Genomic DNA, 23,958 nt, shown 5'->3' on the forward strand with positions numbered 1-23,958 from the left:
CTTGGTATCTAGCATTTGATGAACAAGTGGTACTTAATAATATTAATTCTATAACTAGGAAAGACATTCCAACTAAATGGCCACCAGAGAATCAAATTCAAATCAGAGAAGATCCCAGATGATTCTCTGCAGTACGGCAGATCCAACAGGAAACCATACACACACACACACACACACACACAATTTTTTTTTTTTTTTAAGTAAAAAAAGAAACCTTATCTAGTCAACAGTCCCAAAAACTCTATCTGGAAAAATGAGATTTGTTCACAATGAGATCAAGTAGACTTCTAAGTCTATCAAATAGGTTTCTAAGTTCCACATTTAAAAAAAGCAAAATGCTGATTTTTAGGAGATCATACAATACTTTTCTTTTAAAACTTTACTTTTTAAAAACAAATACTGATTGCAGTACTGATTAAAGAATACATGGAGAATTTAGTCAGAGAAAATCAAAATGTTTACCTTCGAAGGAAAAATGACATTTCAAAGGCAGGGTCTCAAGGTAATGGAACTATCTCATATGTCCTTATGTATTAACTCAATTACCAGGTGAAAAGACTAAGTTACAGAAAAATTATTTAATAATTATGACTTTATATAAATAATGACTATCTTTTCTTATATAAGGTCCCAGAGCATCTTCCTTTTTTTTTTTTTTTTAATTTGCATGCCTCCATGTAGAAAAAAAAGTAACTTTTGATTCAGCATAGGAAGACTATAAATAAGTCTTCTGGAGAAATGGTAGATTTTGTGGCTTACATTTAACCATGAATGAGCAAAATATTAGGACAGATCTTTAAAAGTCTAAACCTGACGTTATGTCACAAGTTTTCATTTCTATATCTGGTACCATATGGATAAGGGCACTTGTGCAGAAAAACAAGAAATGTAAGAATGAATGGCATCTGAGTGGGTTTCTAAACCAGGGCTCAGCTAACTATAGCCTGCAGGCCAAATTCAGCCCATCTCCTATTTCTGTATGGCCCACAGCTAAGAATGGATTTTATATTTTTAAATGTTGAACAAAACAAAAAACTAAGAATTTGGGACAGAGACCTGAGACCCATGTGGCCTGAAGTGCAAAATCTTTACTCTCTGGTCCTTCACAGAAAAAGATTCTAAACCAAACACTTCATTTTGCAGAGTAGACTCAAGAGTCTCCCTGACCTGCCCACATCACCCTGCTAATCACCAGCAGTGCAGGAGTAGATTACAGCTTTCCTGACTCCTGGCCCACCACTTTGGAGACACTAGCTTGTACTGGAAAGCGTGAATCTAGGTTGCATTTCTTGTTTTGCTTGAGGCTTAGTCACTTCGTGGGCTGTGCTTTAAAATCTATGATTTTTCAAGTAATCTTGACACTTCAACATTTAAAAAAAATTTTTTTTTTATTTTTCACTTATTTTTGAGAGAGCATAGCACAAGTGGGGAAGGGGCAAAGAGAGAGGGAGACACAGAACGCGAAGCAGGCTCCAGGCTCTGAGCTGTTACTATAGAGCCCAACATGGAGCTCGAACTCACAAATCACGAGAACATGACCTGAGCTGAAGTAGGACACTTAACCGACTGAGCCACCCAGGAGCCCCTTGATCCTCCAACTTTTAAAACATCCCCATTTGGGGGGAAAAAATAATTCTTTATCTTTTCTTTCCTTTAGGATCAGTAGTTCAGATTAATCAAACAGGTCTAGTTGAGGAAGAAAAGTTCTTTACAAAAAGGATTCTAGCTAACAAAGGTAGGAGAAATGACTGAAGTAGAAAAATCACCCGGGCACCTGGGTGGCTCAGTCAGTTAAGCATCTGACTTCGGCTCCAGTCATGATCTCTTTTGGTTCATGAGTTCAAGCCCTGCATCGGGCTCTCTGCTGTTAGTGCAGAGCCTGCTCGCGATCCTCTGTACTCCCCTCTGTCTGCCCCTCTCCTGCTTATGCACATGTGCTCTCTGCCTCTCTCTGTCTCAAAAATAAATAAACATTAATGAAAAGAAAAAAGAAAAGAAAAGAAAATCACCATCTTGCAACAACCATAAATGAGTGAAACCATTAGGAGAAAAGTTGATGGGGAACTTCATAATGGAGGACCAGACTACATCACCAGAACCCACTGGTCAATTCTAGTGCCATTAAAAGTGAGTCAACCAGATGTAAATATGCTTGTGTTATACATAATGAATTTCAGGAAAGAGACCATTTTTTCTAAGAAGAAGGATTTGTTTTTCATTATACACTTTTTGCACTGTTTGAAGGCCTTACTCTGTGGACAATGTGCTCTTTGAATTAAAAGACCCTTTTTTGCTCTTCTCCACAAACTGAAATTTAGGGATAATTATAATAAATCAAGAGTCATGCAATATGGTTAAAAAGGCAGCAAACCAGGAACTACTGTGCTAGTCATTTTGTATCTCCAAATATGTTTTTTAATCTGTAAAATGAGAAAGCTTGATTAAATACATTCATCTAAGGCTTTTTCTAGTTCTAAAATTATGAGTCTATACCTCCTTTATTACAGAATACCACGTGGCTTCAACAACTTCCACTCATCTTAAAACCATTATAGCGCATTTTGGGATTTTTTCAGTTTGCTTCAGCAACAACAATCTAACATTTTAAGCTATTGTGTATTTTATCATACAGACATCCACATGCCTCCAATGCTGTATGCAGCCCAGTTACTACACTAGATCCTACTTCCATTTACTAGCTGATAAGTCAAGAGTGATGTAATATCTACCTGATGCCAGCAAATTCCACCTTCTGAGTGATATAGGCACATGTGCTGACCTAAGGGAAGACAGAAAGAGAAAGACTATGAGATTCAACAACACATCAAGGCCATAAAAGGTCACAAAGAAAGTCTCCTGCCTTTCTAATTTCTTCTAACAACCCAAGGTTCAATTAATGTGGGAGTAATAGATTTACCCCATAGGGAAACCTGCTGGGGCAGGTATAACAGTAGGTTCTTACGAGTGTGGCAAGTATAGGCAACAGTAAGAATAAACGCCTAACCTCACTAATACACTTATCTTCACACATGTTTGCATATATATCTACATTTACATATTCATTTAATTACAGAACATTGATTTCTTATTTCAGCTCTCAATTTATAGAATGGAACTCTCTCCCATCCAATAAAAAAATGAGCATTTTTTTCTGAAATAATACACTGTATGAAAGAAAATTCTACCTACAATGCGTTGCTTCATAATACTCAAAATGCCTAATAAGAAGAATGTTCAGTACCAGCTCGCAATGAACTGATCATTTTAGGTGGAAAGTGTTAATTCAAGATAAAGAAACCAAGAAAACAGGAGCAGGATGTGGCAAAAAGCAGTCTAACCTGGAAGCAACAAAATCTGGGTTCTAGCTTGGTGTCAACCACTGACTGGTTTTTTTGGCTTGGGTAATCACTTACCTTTTCAATCTGTTTTCACATCTATAAGCTAATAAATTTATATGGGTAATAAATACCTGTCCACAGGGAGGTGATGTGAACATCTGAAAGCTAAAGTTCCATTCAAATGTAAAACGATATTATAATTTACCATCCAAACAAAAAAATGTGAAGTAAAAATCTATAAACAAGCAAATCAAAGCTCAAAAAAACTACAAAAAGAGAATGGAAGAAGATACACAAAGAATTTACAATAATTATCTGTGATGCTGGAATTGGAAAGGATTTTATACTCTTCTCTCCACTAAATCTATCTCTGTGAGGAACATGGATTATTAATACAATGGGAAAAGTAAGAGACTTTTTTTTTTAAATCATATCTTACCAAACTTTTCTTTAATCGCCACATATCCCCTCGGCCAATATATTGATCCTTAAAGGTTAATTCCACTAGGTCAAGGGTCACATCCTAAAAGGGATAATCAAATATATCTCTCTGCATTACTCTGCCACACTTCATAGTCTTAAGATAATGCACACTAAGCATGAAGAACCCTTTTAGCAAGAAAAAACTACTGGAAGACCATCCAATAACAGAAACCTGACAAACAGAATTTCATCCTGCCAGGAAAGGCTTTTGAGCACAGATGATAAGTCTACAACAGATGCTACAGCAGCTGTATCATGATTAAGTGCAAAGAGTACCAAAGTAATAATTCTGTGTTTAGTCTCGACTCTGGCACATAAACAGGCCACTGAGCTCTGTGCTTTATTTCTTTAGAGAATGTCAATAGTATCTTATACACAATGATTTTTACCTATTATAACATCATTTCTCATTTCAGAAAAAAAAAAGAGAACACATACAAAAATTATATTTCAATAGAAAATTTTACTATTAGCTTCACAAGCAGACATATATATAGAATCTTTTTAGGACAAACTTTTAAAAAAAAAAGGTGAGGGCTTTTTTTTTTTAATTTTTTTAACCTTTGTTGATTTTTGAGACCGAGAGAGAGAGAGCGCATGAACAGGGGAGGTTCAGAGAGAGGGAGACACAGAATCTGAAACAGGCTCCAGGCTCTGAGCTGTCAGCACAGAGCCCAACGTGGGGCTCGAACTCACAGACTGTGAGATCATGACCCGAGCCGGAGTCGGACGCTCAACCGACTGAGCCACCCAGGCGCCCCGGGTGAGGGCTTTAAATGAAACCTACATAATACCTATAATCTAAATGACCTATATACAACCACATGTTTAATAGTCCAACACTACACTTAAGCAACTCATTATTACCTTAGAGACCTAACCTTTAGGAATGGTATTAATCATTCCCAAAAGATATTCAAGTCCAGAACCAAAACGTACCTTAGGGTCTACAACATTCACATAAACATCTTGATAAGGTCTTAGATGGAACACTTGAGTCACGGTCTGGTCCACGCTAATAGTTTCTGAAACAGAAGAAATCTGGATCAGATAACATATTCAAAAGAAGCAAGTTTCTAATCTATAAATACTCATTTGACATGCAACACAAATGATCCTTGGACATGGGCAAGAAATATTCTCTGCCTTCCAGCATCTTAAAGTTTTGAATTCTCTGCTTTTTAGGTGAAGCAAGCAGGTGAAATAAGACCTGAGCCTCTAGCAATTAAAATACGAGAAAGACAGAGGGGTGCTTGGGCCAGTTAAGTGTCTGACTTCAGCTCAAGTCATGATCTCATGGTTTGTGGGATCAAGCCCCACACTGGGTTCTGTGCAAAAAAAATAAAATAAAAAATAAAATAAAATAAAATAAAATAAAATAAAATAAAATAGACAGAAATGGAGACAGAGGAAAATAACAAATTTAAAAAAGCAACTTCAGAAAGTTCAAAGAACTGCTGAGGTGCCTGGGTGGCTCAGTTGGTTAAGTGTCCAACTTGTCTCAAGTCATGATCTCGCAGTTTGTGAGTTCAAGCGCCACATCAGGCTCTGTGCTGACAACTCGGAGCCTGGAGCCTGCTTCAGATTCTGTGTCTCCTTCTCTCTCTGCCCCTCCCCTGCTCACACTCTGTCTCTCTCTCTCTCTCTCAAAAATAAATAAAACATTTAAAAAAAAAGTTCAAAGAACTATGAAAGTTCAGAAGAGGAAGGAGATCATTTCTCACTTGGAATGAAAGTAGAGAAGGTAGATAAGAGAGAAACAAACTTCTCAATGAGCCCATACATCTGGTAAATAAAAAACATAACAGGTGGCAGGAAATGGGATGGTGAGGGTAAGGAAGAAACTATTAGGATTTGGATTTTATAAAATATTTCCCCATCATATTGTATTGTAAAAGTAGTGGACATCACAATCCTTTAGAATACGTTATAATTTTTTTTCTTTTAAGTACTATTTAAGGAATTACTTTATTTGCTATCAATTAACATTTTGGTTCTTTGATCCCCCATGGTAAGGGGATCAGATCCAGAATGAGAAAGTAGAATGGCGGCTCTGCCTCCTCCACTTACTGACTTCAGACAAGCTAATTCACCTCGCTGAGATTAAGTTTCCTCACTCAGTCAAGAGTTGTGTGGGAAGACAAAAAGAAAGAGACATTACAAAAAGCTCTCAGCACAGTGCCTTGCATTTCTGATAGGTAATGATCAATGTTTCTTTATACTGTCTCACCCAGAGTAGGCACTTCACACACACCTTGTGAAAAAATATTTAGGAAAGCATGCTTTGCCAACAATTGTTTTGTTTTGTTTTGTTTTGTTTTGTTTTGTTTTGTTTTGAGTTAAGCATAAAGCTTCACCTATGCAGGTTAACTTTCCCCCTGACAAGAAAGATGGCTTCTTGGGGTACCTGGCTGGCTCAGTCAGTAGAACATGCAACTCTTGATCTTGGGATTGTGAGTTTGAACCCCACACTGAGTACTGAGATCACTTAAATAAATAAACCCTTAAAAAAAAAAAGATGATTCCTTCAGTGCCCTCAAGATGCTGACAAATGAGATTCCTTGGCAGTTTCAATATCTGACAATTTTTTTAAGGGAACACAATTTGATAAGGAAAGAAGTACGCTGCCCACATTCCCTGAGATTATGATGAGACATTTCTTTCAGTTTCTGAAACAGTTTCTCTAAGTACAAAAATCTTAAGAGAAGAGAGATGGAATTCTTACCTTTCTGTAAATCTTCCTTAAGTGATTTGACCTGCAAAAGCAGAGGGCTGGAGAAAAAAGCAACAAAGAGATGGGATGCTGTAAGCGGTAATTAACCAGCTTTCTTCACCCCCCAACAAAAGGCAAACAGATCCCTCTGGACATAATGTAACCTGCAGCACAACAAGGGGAGAAAGTTCTCTTAGAAACAAAGAAACTATGCACTTGCACTCAAGGAAACAGATAAATGCTACACAATTTTCAGAGCTCTCATTTCAGCTTTAAAAACAAAAGAATAGACTACTTTTTTTTTTTAATTTTTTTTCAACGTTTATTTATTTTATTTTTGGGACAGAGAGAGACAGAGCATGAACGGGGGAGGGGCAGAGAGAGAGGGAGACACAGAATCGGAAACAGGCTCCAGGCTCTGAGCCATCAGCCCAGAGCCCGACGCGGGGCTCGAACTCCCGGACCGCGAGATCGTGACCTGGCTGAAGTCGGCCGCCTAAGCGACTGCGCCACCCAGGCGCCCCAGAATAGACTACTTTTTAAAAGATCATTGGTTTATCAAATCCTTTTATGTAAAAGCTAAGAGCTGTCTTGCCCATCAAGCCCCTTAAACAAAATATTCAGAAACATCAGCCTGTCCAATTAGTTCCCTTGATCCTAATGAGAGGTTTACCTGTATTCATCATTGGGGTGAGCAATCTCCACAATGTCTCCAAGCTTGATGTGAGGAAACACTTTGGGGTTCATGACTAGCTCATCATCTGAAAGATAATTGGGCAATTTCAAATAGAAAAGAGACTCATGTGGGCAACCAGTTATGGTATACGTTCTCAGGTTGGGTCATCATAACCTCATACAGGGACACAAAGCTAGTGAGTAGATGAGTGGGTCAACTTTCAGGGACCTTTGTCCTCAGAGATCATGTTCTTTCTACTACCGCCCCAACAATCCCAGGGAAAAAGCAGTCCTTGCTCTCTGGAAATTAAACCTCTGGGACACCTTACTCCCTTGAATTATCACATACCTGGCATACACCGGGAACACACTGTCTGGGTCCCACAGATACAGCACAATCCTTTACATTTATATAGTGTTCAAAGAATTTCCAAAAATACTGTCTTAATGTGATCCTCATAATAAATCTTCGGATGTAACAGAAGTGAAGAAATGATGTAGGTGATACAGGCCTAAGGGTAAACAGCTGATAACAGCACAACTAAGACTGACTACTAGTCCAGGGTTCCTTCTGCCTAAAGCCTACCACCTCTCATGTCATTAAAAAGAAAAAGAAAAAGAAAAAGAAAAAGAAAAAGAAAAAGAAAAAGAAAAAAAGAAAAACACAAGCCAAATAAAATGCCTTAGATTTTAGGAGGCAGCACTTGATCAGGGAGAAACTTTGGATACCAGTTCACATTAGGGTCCAATGAGACTCTTAAAATAGAAGGAAGACATAATTTCATATGTTTATCTCCCCCACCCTCACTGGGAGTGGGGAGAACTCTTTCTTATATAACAAACTCAGAACCATAAAGACAGAGTGATTTTTTTTTTCTGGTTTAATTTTGAGAGAAAGATGTGGTCTTTAATTATGCTAAAATCCATGACAAATAAGTATATCTAAATTTCAAATATAATCAAAACCAACAAAAATTCAACCTAGGATGGCAAAGCACTGGGTTAATACCAAATTTTATTTGGTACATTGCTTCCATTGAAAGTTTTATGCCAAATCCTCTGTGATGCCTTCCCCTAACTTCCATAGTCTGAATTAAACTCCCTGAGCACTGAGCACAAATTCCACTGTTTCTTTTTTTTTTTTTTTTTTTTTTTTTTTTTTTTTTTTGCATATCTGTTGCATCAAGCTGAAAGCTCCTTAAGGACAAGGGACCTTATCATATTCACAACCTTTATGTTTAGCATAGATATGCAGCTAAGTTTGTTGGATGTGTTTCTAATCATAGTTCTGAAGGAGACTGGGTATAGCACCTAGCTATAGTAAACTATACATTGTATAGTAGACTTGCATACATTGTATATACACTGTATATACTATAGCCTTGCATCCTTCCCTCTGACAAGTTATTTTTGTTGTCTATTCAATTCTATTCCACAAATGTTTAGGCAGCATCTATCATTAATAGACATTAATACAAAGTCTAATATTAACAAAGGTCTGCATTTTAGCAGAAATTGTAGTTTTTTTAAATATCTATTTTTGAGACAAAGAGAGTACAAGCTGGGGAAGCACAGAGACAGAGGGACAGACAAAATCCCAAGCAGGCTCCGTGCTGTCAGGACAGACCCAACAGAGGCTCGCTCTCACAGATCATGAGATCATGACCTGAGCTGAAATCAAGAGTCAGACACTAAACCGACTGAGCCACTCAGGTGCCCCAAAAATTGTATTTTAAATATAGCAACTGCCTGGTATATATTGTCCTGGTAATTATAATGGTTCCATTTACGGAGTGGCCCTGAGCATGGTACTCTGCTAAATACATACATCATCTTACTCAATCTCCACAAACTTTATGATATAGAAACTAGTGTTTTCCCTTTTGGGTAGTCCTTGCCCTTGGGAGACTTACACATACGTAAGAGCAAATACACAGTAAAACATAATTTTTAAATGACTCATTGTATTGTTAATTCCAATTTCTGAAGCAAATAAGGTTGTTAGGACAGAAAGGAAAATTATTTCTTTACAAAAAGAAAAAGATCGTATTACTAATTGCCATCCTATTCTGCATATTTATAGACTCAAGGTGTTAAGAGAAACAGAGAAACTGTTCTAATGTGCTTGAGGCTGTAAGTAAGATAAACTAGGGGCTTGCCTGAGGTCACAGGAAAAGTTAGAGGCAGAGCTGAAAAATCTCGTTTAGCACAGAACAATATGCTGTGTCCTGCTTCTTCTTACTATGCCTGGAAACCAGGCAAAGGTTCACGCTTTGATCATACCTGTCTAATGTATATTTACTACTGCTCTCAATGAATGTAAGTTTTTCTTATCTGCCAAACCAGTGCAGACTGGGATTTTATAGAACGTATATAGTAAATACATAATATAAAATACAAATAAGTGGAAGGTAGTAAACTGGCAACATTCACATTGTTCCTTAAAAATCAGAACACAAGTGCTTTTAGAAGGGGCCTGTGCTCTCACATGCTACTGCCCTCCCTGCTACTGTATTACACTTGCTGCTTCGCTCAGTTAATTCACCTCCAGCCTCTACTGTCATGAGTCAGTGTGTCATTTTTGAAGCACTGGACACACTAGAACCTCAGCCAACTTACGCAACCCCCCAAAACGGATCAATACTGACCACTGCCCCCAAAGCCCTTCTTGTGGATGACGAGTTTGTAGACCTTTGTTGTTCTCATCTTGTACTGTTGTTTCCTTCAGCTGTTCCAAGCTTGGGGGAGAGAAGTCATCTTGCCTCCCTGCCACTGAAATACAAAAAGGCTGGGATGTCAGATTTTTCCTTGCAACTGCTCTTTGGTTTTAGGCCAGTGAATATACCAGTACTGTTCAGATGAGTGGCAGCACCAACTCTTGGATGAAATCACTCCTCCAATTACGAGGAGGGTTGGAGGACCAAAAACAAAAAAAAAAAAACAAAAAACAAAACACAGAAAACACCACAAAATCTGGGAACTAAGGGGAATTCAGGCCAGGGTGGATTCTAACTTCCAAGAATATATTCTATCACACCCTGAAGGGAAACCTTGTAGTGAATTGGGCACTCACTACCTTGTCTCTATCTAAAACAATAACACCCAAATATTAAAGAGATCTTGAAAGAGGTTTAGCGCATTCATTTTGTAGATGAGGAAAGTGAGGGCCAGAGCAAGGGACTTGCCCAAGGTCACTCAGACACTGAGACACTCCCACCGTCCACGTTCCGCGGTCAATCTCCTGGGCAAGGAGAGTATAAACAGGAGGAAGGCAGGAGTTCGTTCTCCGAACGTCCATCTGTACACACTCTCGGCGGTTCCTCCTCCCCAACCCTCATTTCACAGCAGCGGTCACTGAAGCTCAGAGAGGGATGAGACTTGTCTAAGATCACACAGCGGGCTGGGGAGTAGGACCTGGACTCGAACCTGGGTCACGGCCCTCTCCCTCAGGCTCCACAAACCCCGGCCCGGCGAGTAGCCCCACTCACCCGCAGCTCCGGAGCCCCTTCCCCCTTCAGGCCGGGACTCCGAGGCCCCAACCCTCCCGAGGTCCCCTGCGTCTCCTCGGGACGCCCCGCCTACGGCCCCACAGCCCTTGCGGCTTCCGTGCCGGACCTCAAGGAGCCTGCCTGCCCGCCCCAGCCACAGAGCGCTCACCTGAGAACCCGCGCAGCTCCGGTGGCTCCGCCCCGGGGCCCCGCCCCCTTCCCGCCCACCTGCCCCGGGCCGCTCTGGCCGGGCCTCCTCCTCATCTCGGTGTCCGCGCCACTTCCCCATCCGGGGCTCTCGCCAGGGGCGGGGCGTCGTGTGCGGCCTCTAACTCCGGCGGCCTCCTGCGTTTCCCGCCCGGTGACCCGACCGCAGCCAGCCTTAGAAAGAAAATCCTTTTATTCCCAGACATTATCACATCGATCCGTACCGGGAGCTTCGTTTCCGATTCAGTCCCTCAACAGGGCAAACTCAGGCGAGTCTCCCCGGATCCATTAACGGTGTTAATGGACCTTCGCCTGGCCTCACCGGGCTAGTGAGAAGCACAAAATAGTTTCCTGGAGAACTTTTGTAAAATGCAAAAGCTGAGCACTCGCAATTTAATGCGATGGACAGTGCTGGGAAGTATTCATTTGGATGCCCTTTTCAAGTCCCTCCAAACCCCAAACGATATTCTGTACCTCTCTGGTTGTTAATAGCTACAATAGCTTTCACAGACGCCCTTATGAAATGGTCACGTCCCTATTAGGTGGCTGATAATCTCACAGACGGGTGAACAGGGGACACCAAACTCCTCGGAAAGAAGCTCTTGACCCCATCAAGTCCAGCTTGGCTCTGAAGGCTGAGCGTTTAACCAGCATCCTTGTTACACGCCAGAGCTCAGGCTAAGCCCCTGTCAGGACATCTTTCTGTTAAGAAAATCAGAACTGCCTCTGCTGTGCCTGAAACTCTCCCAAGAGCTCCTGACAAGTTGCCATCTCCATCTAATTGACTTACGGTTTTTGGAAATTTTCTGAATGTTTAAAGAAAAAAGCGTCACATACCACAAAGGAGTGGGGAGAAGAGGCTCTGGCAAGACAAGAGTTTCCTTAAACATCCATATTTACTTTAGGGTTCAGAAGTTGAAGGACTATAAAATAATTGTAATTTTTTATATTAAAACATGAAATCAAGTGTACTGCAACAGTTGCAAAAAGACTTTCAGGGATAAAATGTTAAATATAAATAACACTTTAATGTTGCTAATTCAGGGGACCTGCTCAGATCTCCCCAGACTTTTATCTGCAGCAGTGGCTGGTAGGAAATTCTTCCATCCCAGAGGGACTAATGGGATTCTCTCTCCCTGGCCTTCAAGGAAATTTGATTTCTGTCTTCTGAGAGATGTCCATGACTGGTGTTTTATCTTAGAAATGCAAATATTTCACTTTTTAACTTGGCAAAAATTAGTAAAAATCTTTGACAGGTTTTGAGCTTTTTAAAAATTGTCAAAGTCTGGTCAAGGTTAGGGGAGACTGGAGCAGTTAGCTCCTGTACTGGGGATCTAGTCCAGGGGATCCTTGGTTCTAAGATCACTATGTTACAACCAGCTGCACAATAGCCTGTTTTTGGCAGTGTGACTGCACCAGATCCTTCTCTTTTCTCAATTTTCTCCCTTGTCAGATGGGAATAAAAAGTACATGTATATCCTTGTTCACAAGGTGTTTGAGGGTCAAATGAAATAAGGAACATGTTACATTAGGTCATTGAAATTAAAAGAATTTAAAATGCTATGTATAAATGTAGAACATTATATATATGTGTATTTTAATGTTTTTGTTTATTTTTGAAGGAGAGAGAGACAGAGTGTGAGTTGGGGAGGGACAGAGAGAGAGGGAGACACAATCCGAAGCAGGCTCCAGGCTCTGAGCTGTCAGCACAGAGCCGGATGCAGGGTTCGAACTCACAAACTGTGAGATCATGACCTGAGTTAAAGTCAGACATGCAACTGACTGAGACACCCAGGTGCCCCTAGAGTATTATATTTTTTAATGTATTTTTTGTTTGTTTTTCTTGGGGAGGAGAGAGACCAAGCACTAATGGGGGTGGGGGGGTGGGGGGAGGAGGGGACACATGGAATCCCAAGCAAGCTCCAGACTCTGAACTGTCAGCACAGAGCCCAACGCAGGGCTCAGAGAGATCACCACCTGAGTTAAAGTCAGATGCCTAACTAACTAAGCCATCCAGGCACCCCAAATGTACGGTATTATTGACTAACCAAAAGCATGGAATTCATTACGAAATTCTCCTCGACTATTAGGGGGTTGCATAATATGTATGATGCTTCTTTTGAACCTCTCCGTGCCTAATACAGAGCTAGGAGCAGGGTTAGGAGTAGGATAAGGTGGGTAAGGCTAGTGAGACACTTCCCTTAGGGCACAAAATGTTAAGGAAGTGTCAAAAAAAAAAAAACCCTCAAGGGAACAAAATAAATAATATTTATTACAATTTTTAAAATAAATAATACAAAAATCCACTATTAACAAAATATCACATTTTAAAATAAAGACAAGATCAAAAATGGTGCTGTGCAGTCATGTTAGAGGCTGAGGCAAAAAGACAAACTAGTAATACTGGGTTTCTCAGATCCGCTTCTATAGGCCGGTAGTTGCCTGAGAAAGTACTGGAGGATGTAGATACTGTAAATTTAGAAATGTTTTAGAGACAATGTCTAATTAACTCATCTGTAGTAGCCTGTGTTAATTGTACATGTGTATGGGATGATATCTGGATTCACAGGCTATAAAACAATAGGGTTGGCATTTGGGTTTACATATCTCCAGCCCTAACCAAAGGTGGGAAAACCACTATTCTGGGAAAAATGTTAACTAGCTCAAAAGATACCCTGATCAAAGAAGAGAGAATTAAAATCTCTCTCAAACATCCAAACCTCTAGCTCTCTAGTCTGCCCAGTTAATAAAGCCCAAAAAGCAACATATTTCTGTTTAACACAAGGCTGTGTGAAATGGAACAAGTTGACTCCATTCTCTGAAACTTCCTTTTTTTTTTTTTTTTAAGTTTATTTATTTTTGAGAGAGGGCATATGCGTGTGCGTGTACGTTAGCAGTGGAGGTGAGAGAAAGGAAGAGAATCCCAGACAGGCTTCTTGCTCTCAGGGCAGAGAGAGGCCCGAAGGGGGTGCAAAACTTGACCTCACAAACCAGGAGATCCTGACCTGAGCTGAAATCAAGAGACGTTTAACTGACTGAGCCACCCAGGCACCCCAATTCTCTAAACCTCCTTAATTCCCTTTTTAATAAATCTTTTCCTTCCTTCAAATGTCTGTTGGATGTCTGCTTGTGCCAGACACGGTGCTAGGTGCTGACCACAGAATGATGAACAAGCCTGGGAAGGGACAGATGATGAATTAATCAATAAATGAATGCAACATGACCTAAAATACTTATTCAAGTTATAAAAGGATCTCCTGGGCTTCCAGAGATAGGCTCCTAGAATTGCAGCCATTCAGGCCAGGAAAATACTGGATTGGGGAGGGCCAGTAGCAGTGGAGACAATGGGCTCTGGGGCTCCGTAGGAGCCTGGCAAAAGGTGCGTTTCCCCTTTAAGAATCGCGGCCGTAGGGGCGGGGCAGAGGGCTGCTGTGGCCAGGCCCAGGCTGGAGGCCTGACGCGGGAAGAGCCGCCCCTAGGATTGCGCGCGCGCCGCGCGTGGGCGGGACTTGAGTGAGCCCGCATGGCTGGCTCGGGCCCCGGATGAGGAAGTGCGGGGTGGGGGGGCGAGGAGGAAGAAGACCATAGAGACGAAGAGGCGGCGGTGGCTGGAGCGGCCCCGGGCTCTCTCTGCTCGGTAGGCTCAGGTAGCTTTGGCGGCGACCGGGCTGCAGCTGCAAAGGCCGGGCTGGCGGGGCGAGCGCGGGCCGCGGAGCAGGCCTCAGGGTAAGAGGCCGGGGGCGGGAAGGCTTCGGGCGTAGCCGCCCCGCCCCACACCACCCTGAGGGGACCCTCCGCCGGGTGTTGCAGGCTGAGGGGGAGCCCGGGCCCCCCTCCCTCTTGGGGCGCCGGAGGGAACGGAGGCTGCTCTGCGGGCGGCGGAACGACCCGGGGAGAGGGAGGAGACCAGGCCCCGCGTCGCGAGGGGGAAACGGCTTCTCCGAGTCATGGCTCCGACGGGGGAAAGATACTCCTCTTCAACCTCGATACGGCGGGGGACCCCCAACTTCTCGAGGAGGGTGACGCCCCTTGTCGTGGGCGTACGCTCTTCCCCAGCTCCTGTGCGTTTGTCAGCGGTGCGAGACCCGCTCCTGGGGTGCGAGAGGGCGATTCTAAACTTATTTTAATAAGGAGGGGTAGTACGTAACCCCGAACAAGACCTTTCCCTCGATTTGGTCAGCGCTCCCCAGGTGAAGAAGGAGACTCAAGTTGCCTAAAAGTGTTAGAGGGAGGGGGGTCTTCCTTTCCTGTAAAAGAGAGACTTACCTTCCTTCTTTTATTTTTCACCTCTACCCCTAGATATAAAGATGAAGACCCTGAGTTTATTTATGGTATTAGAAATCAGTCTTTCTCCCCTCCCCCAGTAATGTCCACAAGACTCTTCCCTGAAGTCTCTTGGTGTGCAATGAGCTTTCCCTTGCACAGTTAAGAGCATGGCGTCTGGAATGTGGTAGTTGTTAGTCTGTCTCCCACTTCCCATCCTTGTGACCTTGGCTAATTGCTTAACCTTTCGGAGTCTCAGTTAGCCTATCTCTAATTTGGGTCCTCTTTGTAAAGCATTGTCTTGAAGGCTAAGGGAGAATTTGTATAAGCGCTTAGTACATAGTAAGCTTTTGGTAAATTGTTGCTATTTACTCTTACTAAAGAAAACTAGTATCTTTTATAGAGACCCAGATTTTTCCATGCATGCCTCCTCCCATTCCCACCCCCACATCACAGGTGTTAACTCATCCTTTCTCACTGGAAAGGAGACTTTTCCCCACCCTGGGGTGGAGAAAGAGGCACTTCTCCCTTTAAATCCTTCCATGCTCCCCAAATTAACAAAGAGGGTCTCAGAATAATCAGGAGAAAAGACTTTTTGGAAACAGGTCTGTACTGAAAGAAGGAGAGAGAATTGATACCAAAAGCCAGCCTTCCCTTTGTCCACAGAAGCTATCACTTCTTCCTGACTGGTTAGCGATGTCGTCTCCCACTCCCCCTACCTGCTGTAGTGATTAAAAGGCTTCCTGCTATATGCACACCTCCCCCTCCTCAAAGAGGGAGCGTCCAACTTCTTTTCTCTTGCTCTCCCAAGAAAAATAAGACTCTCTACCTTTGAGAGGAGGACTCTTTCCTGCAGTGTATTTAGAATGGCACAGATGGTTTCCTTCTCCTCTTCCTTTGAAAAAGAAATAAAAATTTTTTATGCAGAAAGTCTTTGTCAGAAATCAGGAGCATTTTTGCTGTTTCACTCCCCATGTGGAGACAGAGGGATCCTTTTTGTGCATGCTAATAAAGGAAGGAAAAAGGAAACAGTGCTTGATGCTTTTGAGATTTCCTGCACACTCCATGTTGTAGAGCTGGGCCCTGTTTAGTATATAGACTTCCCTACCCCACTTTCTGTTTGTCTAGAGATCTCGTTAAAAGATTCTTCTTTCTCTGTCCCTCAAGAAGAGGCCCCTTCTCCGAATGCCCTCATGGAGGCATTGGCTACAGTGTCCGAATCTTGGAAAAGAAAGCCCCTTTCTCAAGGTGAAAGGAGTGTTGTGAACTTCTGAGGGACTGATCGATATTGTGAGTATTGTCCCTTGACACGAGTGTGGCAGCGCCCAGTGTTACTAACTGTTCTTCATTTTGAGCAGCCTTTTACATTGGAATTAAAGGGAGGGGAGACTTTCAGACTCGGGATTATTGGGCACACGGTTTTCTGTTCTGTTGTTTTCTTTGTTTGATTCTTTTTTCTACGTTTCACTTATTGCTGTAAACTTTGTGCTCCCAGAACTTTTGTATTAAGGAGTGTTTGAACTACTAAAGTGGAAGGGCCACTTTGTCAGGTTTTTAGTGTTATGAAATGTATTCTAACGAGATTGAGAGCCGCGGGGTTAATCTTTCACTGGTAGTTTCTTTTCTTTCATGTTTTTGTTGTTTGGTGGGATAGGAATTAACACTACTGCTGCCACTAAAGAAGAAAAAGTGTTCCATCTTTTTGTGTGTGTAAAGTGTTTTTAAATTACCTCTTATGCCCTGAGTACGTGCAGTGGGGCTTAGTCAGAACTCTACCACCATTGTTGGTATCTGTAGATCTGTGAAACAGAAAAGTTATTTAGACTCATGGGATTTTTATGGGCTCCAGGACCCTTTGAGGTTATTTTGTTTGACTTGTTCATTTTACGTGTGAAAAACAAGCCCAGGAGAGTTAAGTGATACATTCAAGGTCGTGCAGCTAGCAGGATAGAGACCCAGGTCTCCCAATTTGGAGACCAACAACTAGACTGCTTCCCGGCTTCACTATTGCATTTGACATTGAAAGGTTTTGAGAGGATTGTTCTCAATTCAAAAACAAAAGAATTTCTAATTTTATTAGGATAACGTTACTGCATACTCCTTATAATTATTGGTCTTTTTTCAGGGATAAATCCATTCCTTAAACAATCGAATTCTCATTTGTGTCACAGTAAAGATGACAAGCCAGTAGCAGCTGGCATGAGTTGTTTGTGAATCTGTGGTTTGTTTTTTGCTTCTGCCTCAAACTAGATAATTACCTGGTGTCCTCACCCAGTAGGTTGGTTATAAGTTGTTAGTAAGGATTAAGCTATAAATCCCTGCCTTCATTTTACAAGTCTGTGTTACTCAGTGTTTCCTCTTACTTCAAGTTTACTTAACACTTTAATGTGAAAACTTTTATAGTTGAGGCAGAGGGCTGACGTTTGGAAAGATAAAGGGATAATACATTTACCAGTTATTTTTTTATTCCTATTTGGATCTTGGGAAATAATGTTTAAAATTTAAAAAAAAATTTTTAATGTTTATATTTATTTAGTTAGTTTTTGAGAGAGTGGGAGAGACAGAGCATGAGCAGGGGAAGGGCAGAGACAGCGGGAGACAAAGAATCTGAAGCAGGCTCCAGGTTCTGAGCTGTCAGCATAGAGCCCCACTAAGGGCTTGAACCCAGGAACGGTGAGATCATGACCTGGACCGAAATCGGACGCTTAACTGACTGAGCCACCTAGGCACCCCTAAAAATTTTTTTTAACTTACCGTTAAAAAAAAAAAAGTACACTTAAGTCAGTTTGATCTCGTCACCCAGGGTAATACTGTTAACATTTGGATTATATTCTTTCAGTTTTCCTATGTGCATATTTTATCAAAATAAGAGAATTCTAATGTTTAGTTTGATAAACTGTCCCAGGCAACTTTCTGTGTAGAGTTAATTTTCTACGCCATCATTTTTAATTGTTTCAATGTATTTAGAAATTTAATTTTATTTTTTTATAAATTTTTTTTTCAACATTTATTTATTTTTGGGACAGAGAGAGACAGAGCATGAACAGGGGAGGGGCAGAGAGAGAGGGAGACACAGAATCGGAAACAGGCTCCAGGCTCTGAGCCATCAGCCCAGAGCCTGACGCGGGGCTCGAACTCCCGGACCGCGAGATCGTGACCTGGCTGAAGTCGGACGCTTAACCAACTGCGCCACCCAGGCGCCCCTAGAAATTTAATTTTAAAAAACATGAATGTCTTCTTAAAATATGTCCTTCTGTTTCTGCAGTCTTGTGACATTACCAGTATTTTGATAAATGGCTAGAATGAGAGTTTGATGATGCAAGCTAGTGAGCTGAGAATAATTTTAATCTGCTACTCTAGGCTTGCATCAAAATATTACTTCAACTTTGAGAGTTCCAGCCAAGGTACTCACCTCTTCTGGGTGTCTCAACTGCAGATACTGCTCAGAAACTCAAGGACCCAGGATGGGCCTAGGAGAAAAAGAAAGAAAGTCTGTAAATGCCTGTAAAACAGCCAATGTGCTTAGTTGTTTTACAGGTTGAAAATTTTTAGAATAATATCTCTACCAAACAGAAGTTTCAAGTGATGATGGCATTGTGGTGTTTGGCTTTTGTAAATTGGAAGGTTTTTTGGAGGGGGGTGGGGGGGAACCAAAGCTTTAAAATTCTGTTTTGGCCAAAGCCAGTTTACAGTATAGATGCATGCATAGGAAACATAATAGCATTGTTTTCCTTGAAGAATATCTTGGAGCATTCTGTGTGATTATCAATATTGCCTCTTCATGATACACTGTGTTTATTAGTAAGTGTGTATTTGTGCGTCTTTAATTAGGACCATGGGTATGGAAAGGAGTGGTTATTTGTTGGAGACACTGCAGGAGTGGAGTCTGTGGGCTCCAAGTGCTAATTGAACAAAAGTGGAAGGTCAGATATAGTTGTGTCTGGTGGTTCAAGTGTGAGCTCTAGGATAGTGGGGGTGTTATTACTGAGAAAGGCAACAGTGTAAAAAATAAGCATGTAAGTTTACTGAGAACATTTTATTCATCTTTGTTTCTCGTAGCTGTTTGTGTGTAGTAAGACTCGATTATTCACTGGGTTGAATGGGTTCTATCTTGGACATGTTAAGTTTGGGAGGGTTGCCATCGCTTTTTTTTTTTTTTAAATGTTTATTTTTAAGAGAGAGAGAGAGAGAGAGAGAGCATGAGCAGGGGAGGAGCAGAAAGAGAGGGAGACACAGAATCTGAAGCAGGCTCCAGGCCCTGTCAGCACAGAGCCTTATGCAGGGCTCGAACTCACAAACTGAAATCATGAGCCAAAGTTGGACATATAACCCACTGAGCCACTCTGGTACCCCTAGAGGGGTGCCATCCTTATAAATGAAACATAGGTTAGGAATTTGAGAGATGATGGGGTTGGGGACAGGTATTTTTATTTATTTTTTGTTTAAATTAGCTTTTAGATGTAATTTGCATATCATACAATTCACTAACTTAAATTGTACAGTTTAGTGGTTTTTAGCATAGTCACAGAGGTGTGTAACTATCACTACAATCAATTTCAGAATATTTTTATTGCCCCTGAAAGAAATTTTATTAGCAGTCACTCCCAGTTTTTCCAACTCTCACTAAGCAATTTACTTTCCAACTCCATAGATTTGCCTACTTTGGACATTTCATATATATGGGATCTTGTAATATACGGTCCTTTGTGGCTGGATTCTTTTACTTATCATAATGTTTTCAAGGTTCATCCATGTTGTATCACAAATCAGTACTTCCATTTCTTTTTATGGCCGAGTAATACCCAGGTGTACAGATTTACCACATTTTGTTTATCCATTCATCAGTTGATGGACGTGAAAGCTATTTCCACTTTTTGGCTATTGTGAATAGTGCTGCTGTGAACATTTGTGTGCTAGTTTTTGTGTGGACTTTTTTTTGCATGTATACCTAGGAGTGGAATTGTTGGGTCATGTGGTCACCTGTACTTAAAGTGACAGTTTTGAGTCATCGGCATAGCAGAAGGGCTGCAAGAAAAGGTGAGGTCATCAAAAAAGTGAAGCCTGGAATGGGAGGCATGTCAAGGATTAAACTTTTGAGAACACTCACACCTCAGTGGCAGGCAAGGGCAAGGAACTCTTGAGCACATGGTAGCAGAGAGATCTATGGAGCTGATCTCCACCAACAAACCTGCTCTTTTACAGTATCCTTTCCTACACTTATTCTTCCAGTCTGTATGTGTTGTGACAGTCAAAACCCGGAGTGTTTGTTGTTGGGAAAGAGAAACTGAACCAAATGAAAATTGAACACCTCCTCTCTTTTTTTAGCATCAAATAGCAATTCTGCTTTAGCTGTTAGCCCCCAATACATACACCAGAATCTAAAGTGCCCCTAGAGGGGTGCCTGGGTGACTCAGTCAGTTGAACATCCGACTTTGGCTCAGGTCATGATCTCGTGGTCTGTGAGTTCGAGCCCTGCGTCAGGCTCTATGCTGACAACTCAGAGCCTGGAGCCTGCTTTGGATTCTGTGACTCCCTCTCTGCCCCTCCCCTGCTCATGCTCTGGTCTCTCTCTGTCTCTCAAAAAAAAAAAAAAAAAGTAAATGTTGAAAAAAAAATTTTTTTAAGTGCCCCTAGAAATATCCAGGAGCTAGAGGAGAAAGGGGAAGGTTGGAGGTCCAAAAATGATTTGTTTTTGTCAGTACCATTTATGAGAGAGTCTCATTTGATTCTCACCATACTCTGGACACAACTGTTTATCTCTCTTTGCTGCCTTTTTGGATTCAAGTTTTTTCATCAGCCCTCCTGTGTTATCTAAACTTGATGGACCAGCAGTCTGATTTCCTGTAATTTCTAGTATTTAAATTAGTAGTATAATGTTGTCTACTTTGATTTGTGGAGAGGATTCCTTCAAAACATTAAGGACACCCAGTGCATGAAAGTGTAGGAATGTAAGTTAACTATCGAACATAGATTGGAAAACCAGGAAAGACAAAATGGTCCAAAATGAAAGGACCTATCATCTGTCCTACCTAAGCCCCCAGCTTCAGTCTTCATAGCACGGGTCAGTGGGCAGGAGGGACCTTCTGTGCAAGGAGGGAGGGTTATATATACCTAGGAATATTCAAGGACCACCAGGTAGGTGCTTCTTGACCTGGAGGCAGAGCAAGTGCCTTTTGTGTAAGCGACATGTGTGGGCTCCCCTGGAAAATCAGGACAGGAATAGAGACAGGGTAAGGAAACTGAGTTGTAAAGATTTACATGGTGTATAGGAGAGTTCCTCCTGCTCAGAAATCTGAATGTGGTCCGTAGAGAGAAGGTGAGACAGTTCGATATTCAAAACAGTCTGGTAGCCTGCAGTGAGTTTTGCTTGTATGTAATATGTGTATTTTGGGAAAAGATGGATGTTAGAAAGTGGTAGGAGTAGAAATCTGTTGTCTTTCTGAAATATCATTTCTTATGGGCCTTTTAGCCAAAGGGATTTGCCACCAATACCTCAGATAAATCCTTGTTCTGAGCTCTTGCTAGAAATTTCTCACCTTTTGTTAGGATTAAGGAGAGCCTCAAAAATGAGAGCATGTGGTATCTTACTTGGTTAACCAGTTTCCACCTTGGTTGGGTCAAAGTGGGTTTTGTTGTGGAAACTGCACACATTTGGTAAACTAAAATGGAAAAGTTACTAGCCAGGAAACCCTGGTTCCAAGTGTACTGTTCCTTAGCTATGTGTGTGTATGTGTGTGTGTGTATGTGCGCGCGCGCCTGCATGCATGTGTGTGTGTACACCTGCATGCACGTGTGTGTCGACAACTTTAATGATGTACTACACAAATATACATATTTTAGCAAATAACCCATGTTTCGACTACCCAGTGCAAGAAGTGAAACATTCCCAACACCATGGAAGTCGCTTGAGCATCCCCCACTTTCCTCAGATAATCCTGTAATATTTTAGGCAGGTCACTTTTACCTTATAAGTGTGATGTTAGGCTCTGTAACAGGATGGTGATAGCTGCTCGACTTTGCTCACCGGGTTGGGAGAATCTAAGTGGTGTTTGTGAAAGCACATGGAAAATCTCAAGATGCTGAATAAAAGTCAGGATTCTTCTAAAGAGCTGGTTTAGTGGTATCTTGTGCCAGTCTGGGTAGATCAGCTCAAGTTTGGTAAGCAGTAAAGGAATGGAATTCTGTTGTCTCTATATCTTCTTTCATACACAATTCTTTTGAGGAAAAGTCAGTATACCAAATTGCTCAGAATCCTGCAGTATATATTCATTCAGCAAATATTTACTGAGTACCTTCTGTGTGCCAAGCACCTCTTCCAGGCAGTGGGGATATAGCAATGAACAAAACAGGCAAGGTTCATACCCTGAAAACAAGTAGAAAATCGTCTTTATCTTCTTTACATGAGGTCTGTCCTTGGATTCTTAGACATGTCTTATTCTCATCTACATTCACTGGCCCTCCAGATTTACACTGAGAATTGTTTATAAGGCAGTATTTGAATTGAGGCTAGGTAGATGTCTATTAAAGATTTAAGGCATTTATTTTTCTACTAATTCACAGACTTTAAGGAGGATGTTTTGGTGTCAGATGTCACCAGCATTTGAGGTAGATTTTTTTTTGTCCTTATTTTAGCCAGTTTTAGCTGAAACAACTTTCTTCTACCCTGCAAGGTTTTAAACTTTTATCCCTTCCTTTGATTTGTGTCAGGGTGAACCGTTTGATGTAAAAGACTTGACTCCATAATCTTCCATCTGCCCTAATGCTGTCATCCGGAGTAGAGACTCAGCCAGTTCCACTTGATTCCTCCATGTCTGCCGTGGTACAGGAATTATACTCTGAACTCCCAGTGAGTGTCTCCAAAGAGCTTCATGCTGACCCTGAGCCAAATGTGATTCCAGATGTAAAACCTGCAGCCTCAAGCTCTCTTATAAGTCAGAGTAGGGCAGTGCCCTTGGAGCTGCAGAGGACTTGTGCAGAAAGTTGTTGTGAAGAAACTTCTGGCACCTTGGATCATGGGGGTGAGCCTGGGCGGTGTGGGCTGGTGGACACCACAGCAGGAGGTTCTGTGGCTTCTGGGATCTTGGATAGGGAAGAGAAAACCAAGAGCATGGAGCTAAAGGTCTTCAGAAATCAAGGGGACCAGGCGGAAATTATAAGAGACCCCTGTGAGGGAGCAAAGGAAGACCCACATCAACATTCCACAGCTGCTGAAGAAAAGATCAGCCCAAGTCAGGTAAGACATGACATCTAAATTCAGAAGAGTTGAGTTTTAATGACAGCTTTCCAGAATAATACTTCACATAATAAAGGACAGATGCTGACAGGTAGCTTATGATTTGTTCTGGAAACAGTTCCAAAATGTTGATTTTGATGTTAACTTTCTTTTGATAATTTTTAAAAACATTTGTGTCACAGCAGACACTTGAAGAGAGGAGGAAGTGCTTACCTAAAGAAAAAATGTCACTTCTCTGAAGCAGCCATCATATGTGGAATGTTGAGTCTCTGTGATAGTCATGTGATATTTCTGCATTTGATTTTAAGAAATGATGGATACTCATTCCTTAAGTTTTGGTCGTATCATGAATAGGGTGGAGTGACATGTCACAGAGAGATCTCTGAGGGAGTCTGCTTCATAGGATGGATACCCTAGAGGAATCTCCGTATTTCAGGAGCTGGTGCTTAGCTTTGCAGGTCTAAAAACTTGACTTTTGTTTTTTGGTATATTAGAGGTGATGGTCTCCAAAGGACTGACCCATGTCAATCTACTTCATGAGAGACTAAAGTATAAATC

General features: G+C 41.5%; 2 protein-coding genes across 19 annotated transcripts in view; one reads left to right on the forward strand and one right to left on the reverse strand.

Moving 5' to 3' along the window:
* Positions 1-10,908, reverse strand: part of DEPDC5 (DEP domain containing 5, GATOR1 subcomplex subunit) — a 126,986-nt gene extending 116,078 nt beyond the window's left edge. For 11 of the 12 annotated variants that reach the window (XR_005787036.1, XR_005787038.1, XR_005787037.1 and 8 more), the window contains exons 1-7: positions 10,698-10,816; positions 9,858-9,981; positions 7,208-7,295; positions 6,547-6,593; positions 4,761-4,846; positions 3,778-3,861; positions 2,730-2,779 (exon numbers count right to left, since the gene is read on the reverse strand). Coding sequence is in view for 9 of the 12 variants with exons in the window: in XM_040463996.1 (XP_040319930.1) it covers positions 2,730-2,779; positions 3,778-3,861; positions 4,761-4,846; positions 6,547-6,593; positions 7,208-7,295; positions 9,858-9,915 (413 nt within the window). In the remaining 3 variants the exon portion in view is untranslated. Of the gene's footprint in view, positions 1-2,729; positions 2,780-3,777; positions 3,862-4,760; positions 4,847-6,546; positions 6,594-7,207; positions 7,296-9,857; positions 9,982-10,697; positions 10,817-10,866 lie in introns of those variants that run through there. The other variant, XM_040463991.1, reaches the window with a different exon arrangement.
* Positions 10,909-14,507: 3,599 nt separating this feature from the next.
* The window catches only part of PRR14L (proline rich 14 like), a 59,500-nt gene continuing 50,049 nt past the window's right edge, over positions 14,508-23,958 (forward strand). Inside the window, exons 1-3 of one of the 7 annotated variants that reach the window (XM_040463927.1) lie at positions 14,513-14,630; positions 16,335-16,457; positions 22,875-23,400. In XM_040463927.1, the coding sequence (XP_040319861.1) occupies positions 22,927-23,400 (474 nt within the window). In that variant the 5' untranslated portion in view covers positions 14,513-14,630; positions 16,335-16,457; positions 22,875-22,926. Of the gene's footprint in view, positions 14,631-16,334; positions 16,458-22,874; positions 23,401-23,958 lie in introns of all 7 variants that reach the window. The other 6 variants (XM_040463922.1, XM_040463920.1, XM_040463923.1 and 3 more) reach the window with 6 other exon arrangements.

The sequence above is a fragment of the Herpailurus yagouaroundi genome, unplaced genomic scaffold, assembly GCF_014898765.1.
Source record: "Herpailurus yagouaroundi ecotype Mexico unplaced genomic scaffold, PumYag 428, whole genome shotgun sequence".
Lineage (NCBI taxonomy): Eukaryota > Metazoa > Chordata > Mammalia > Carnivora > Felidae > Herpailurus > Herpailurus yagouaroundi.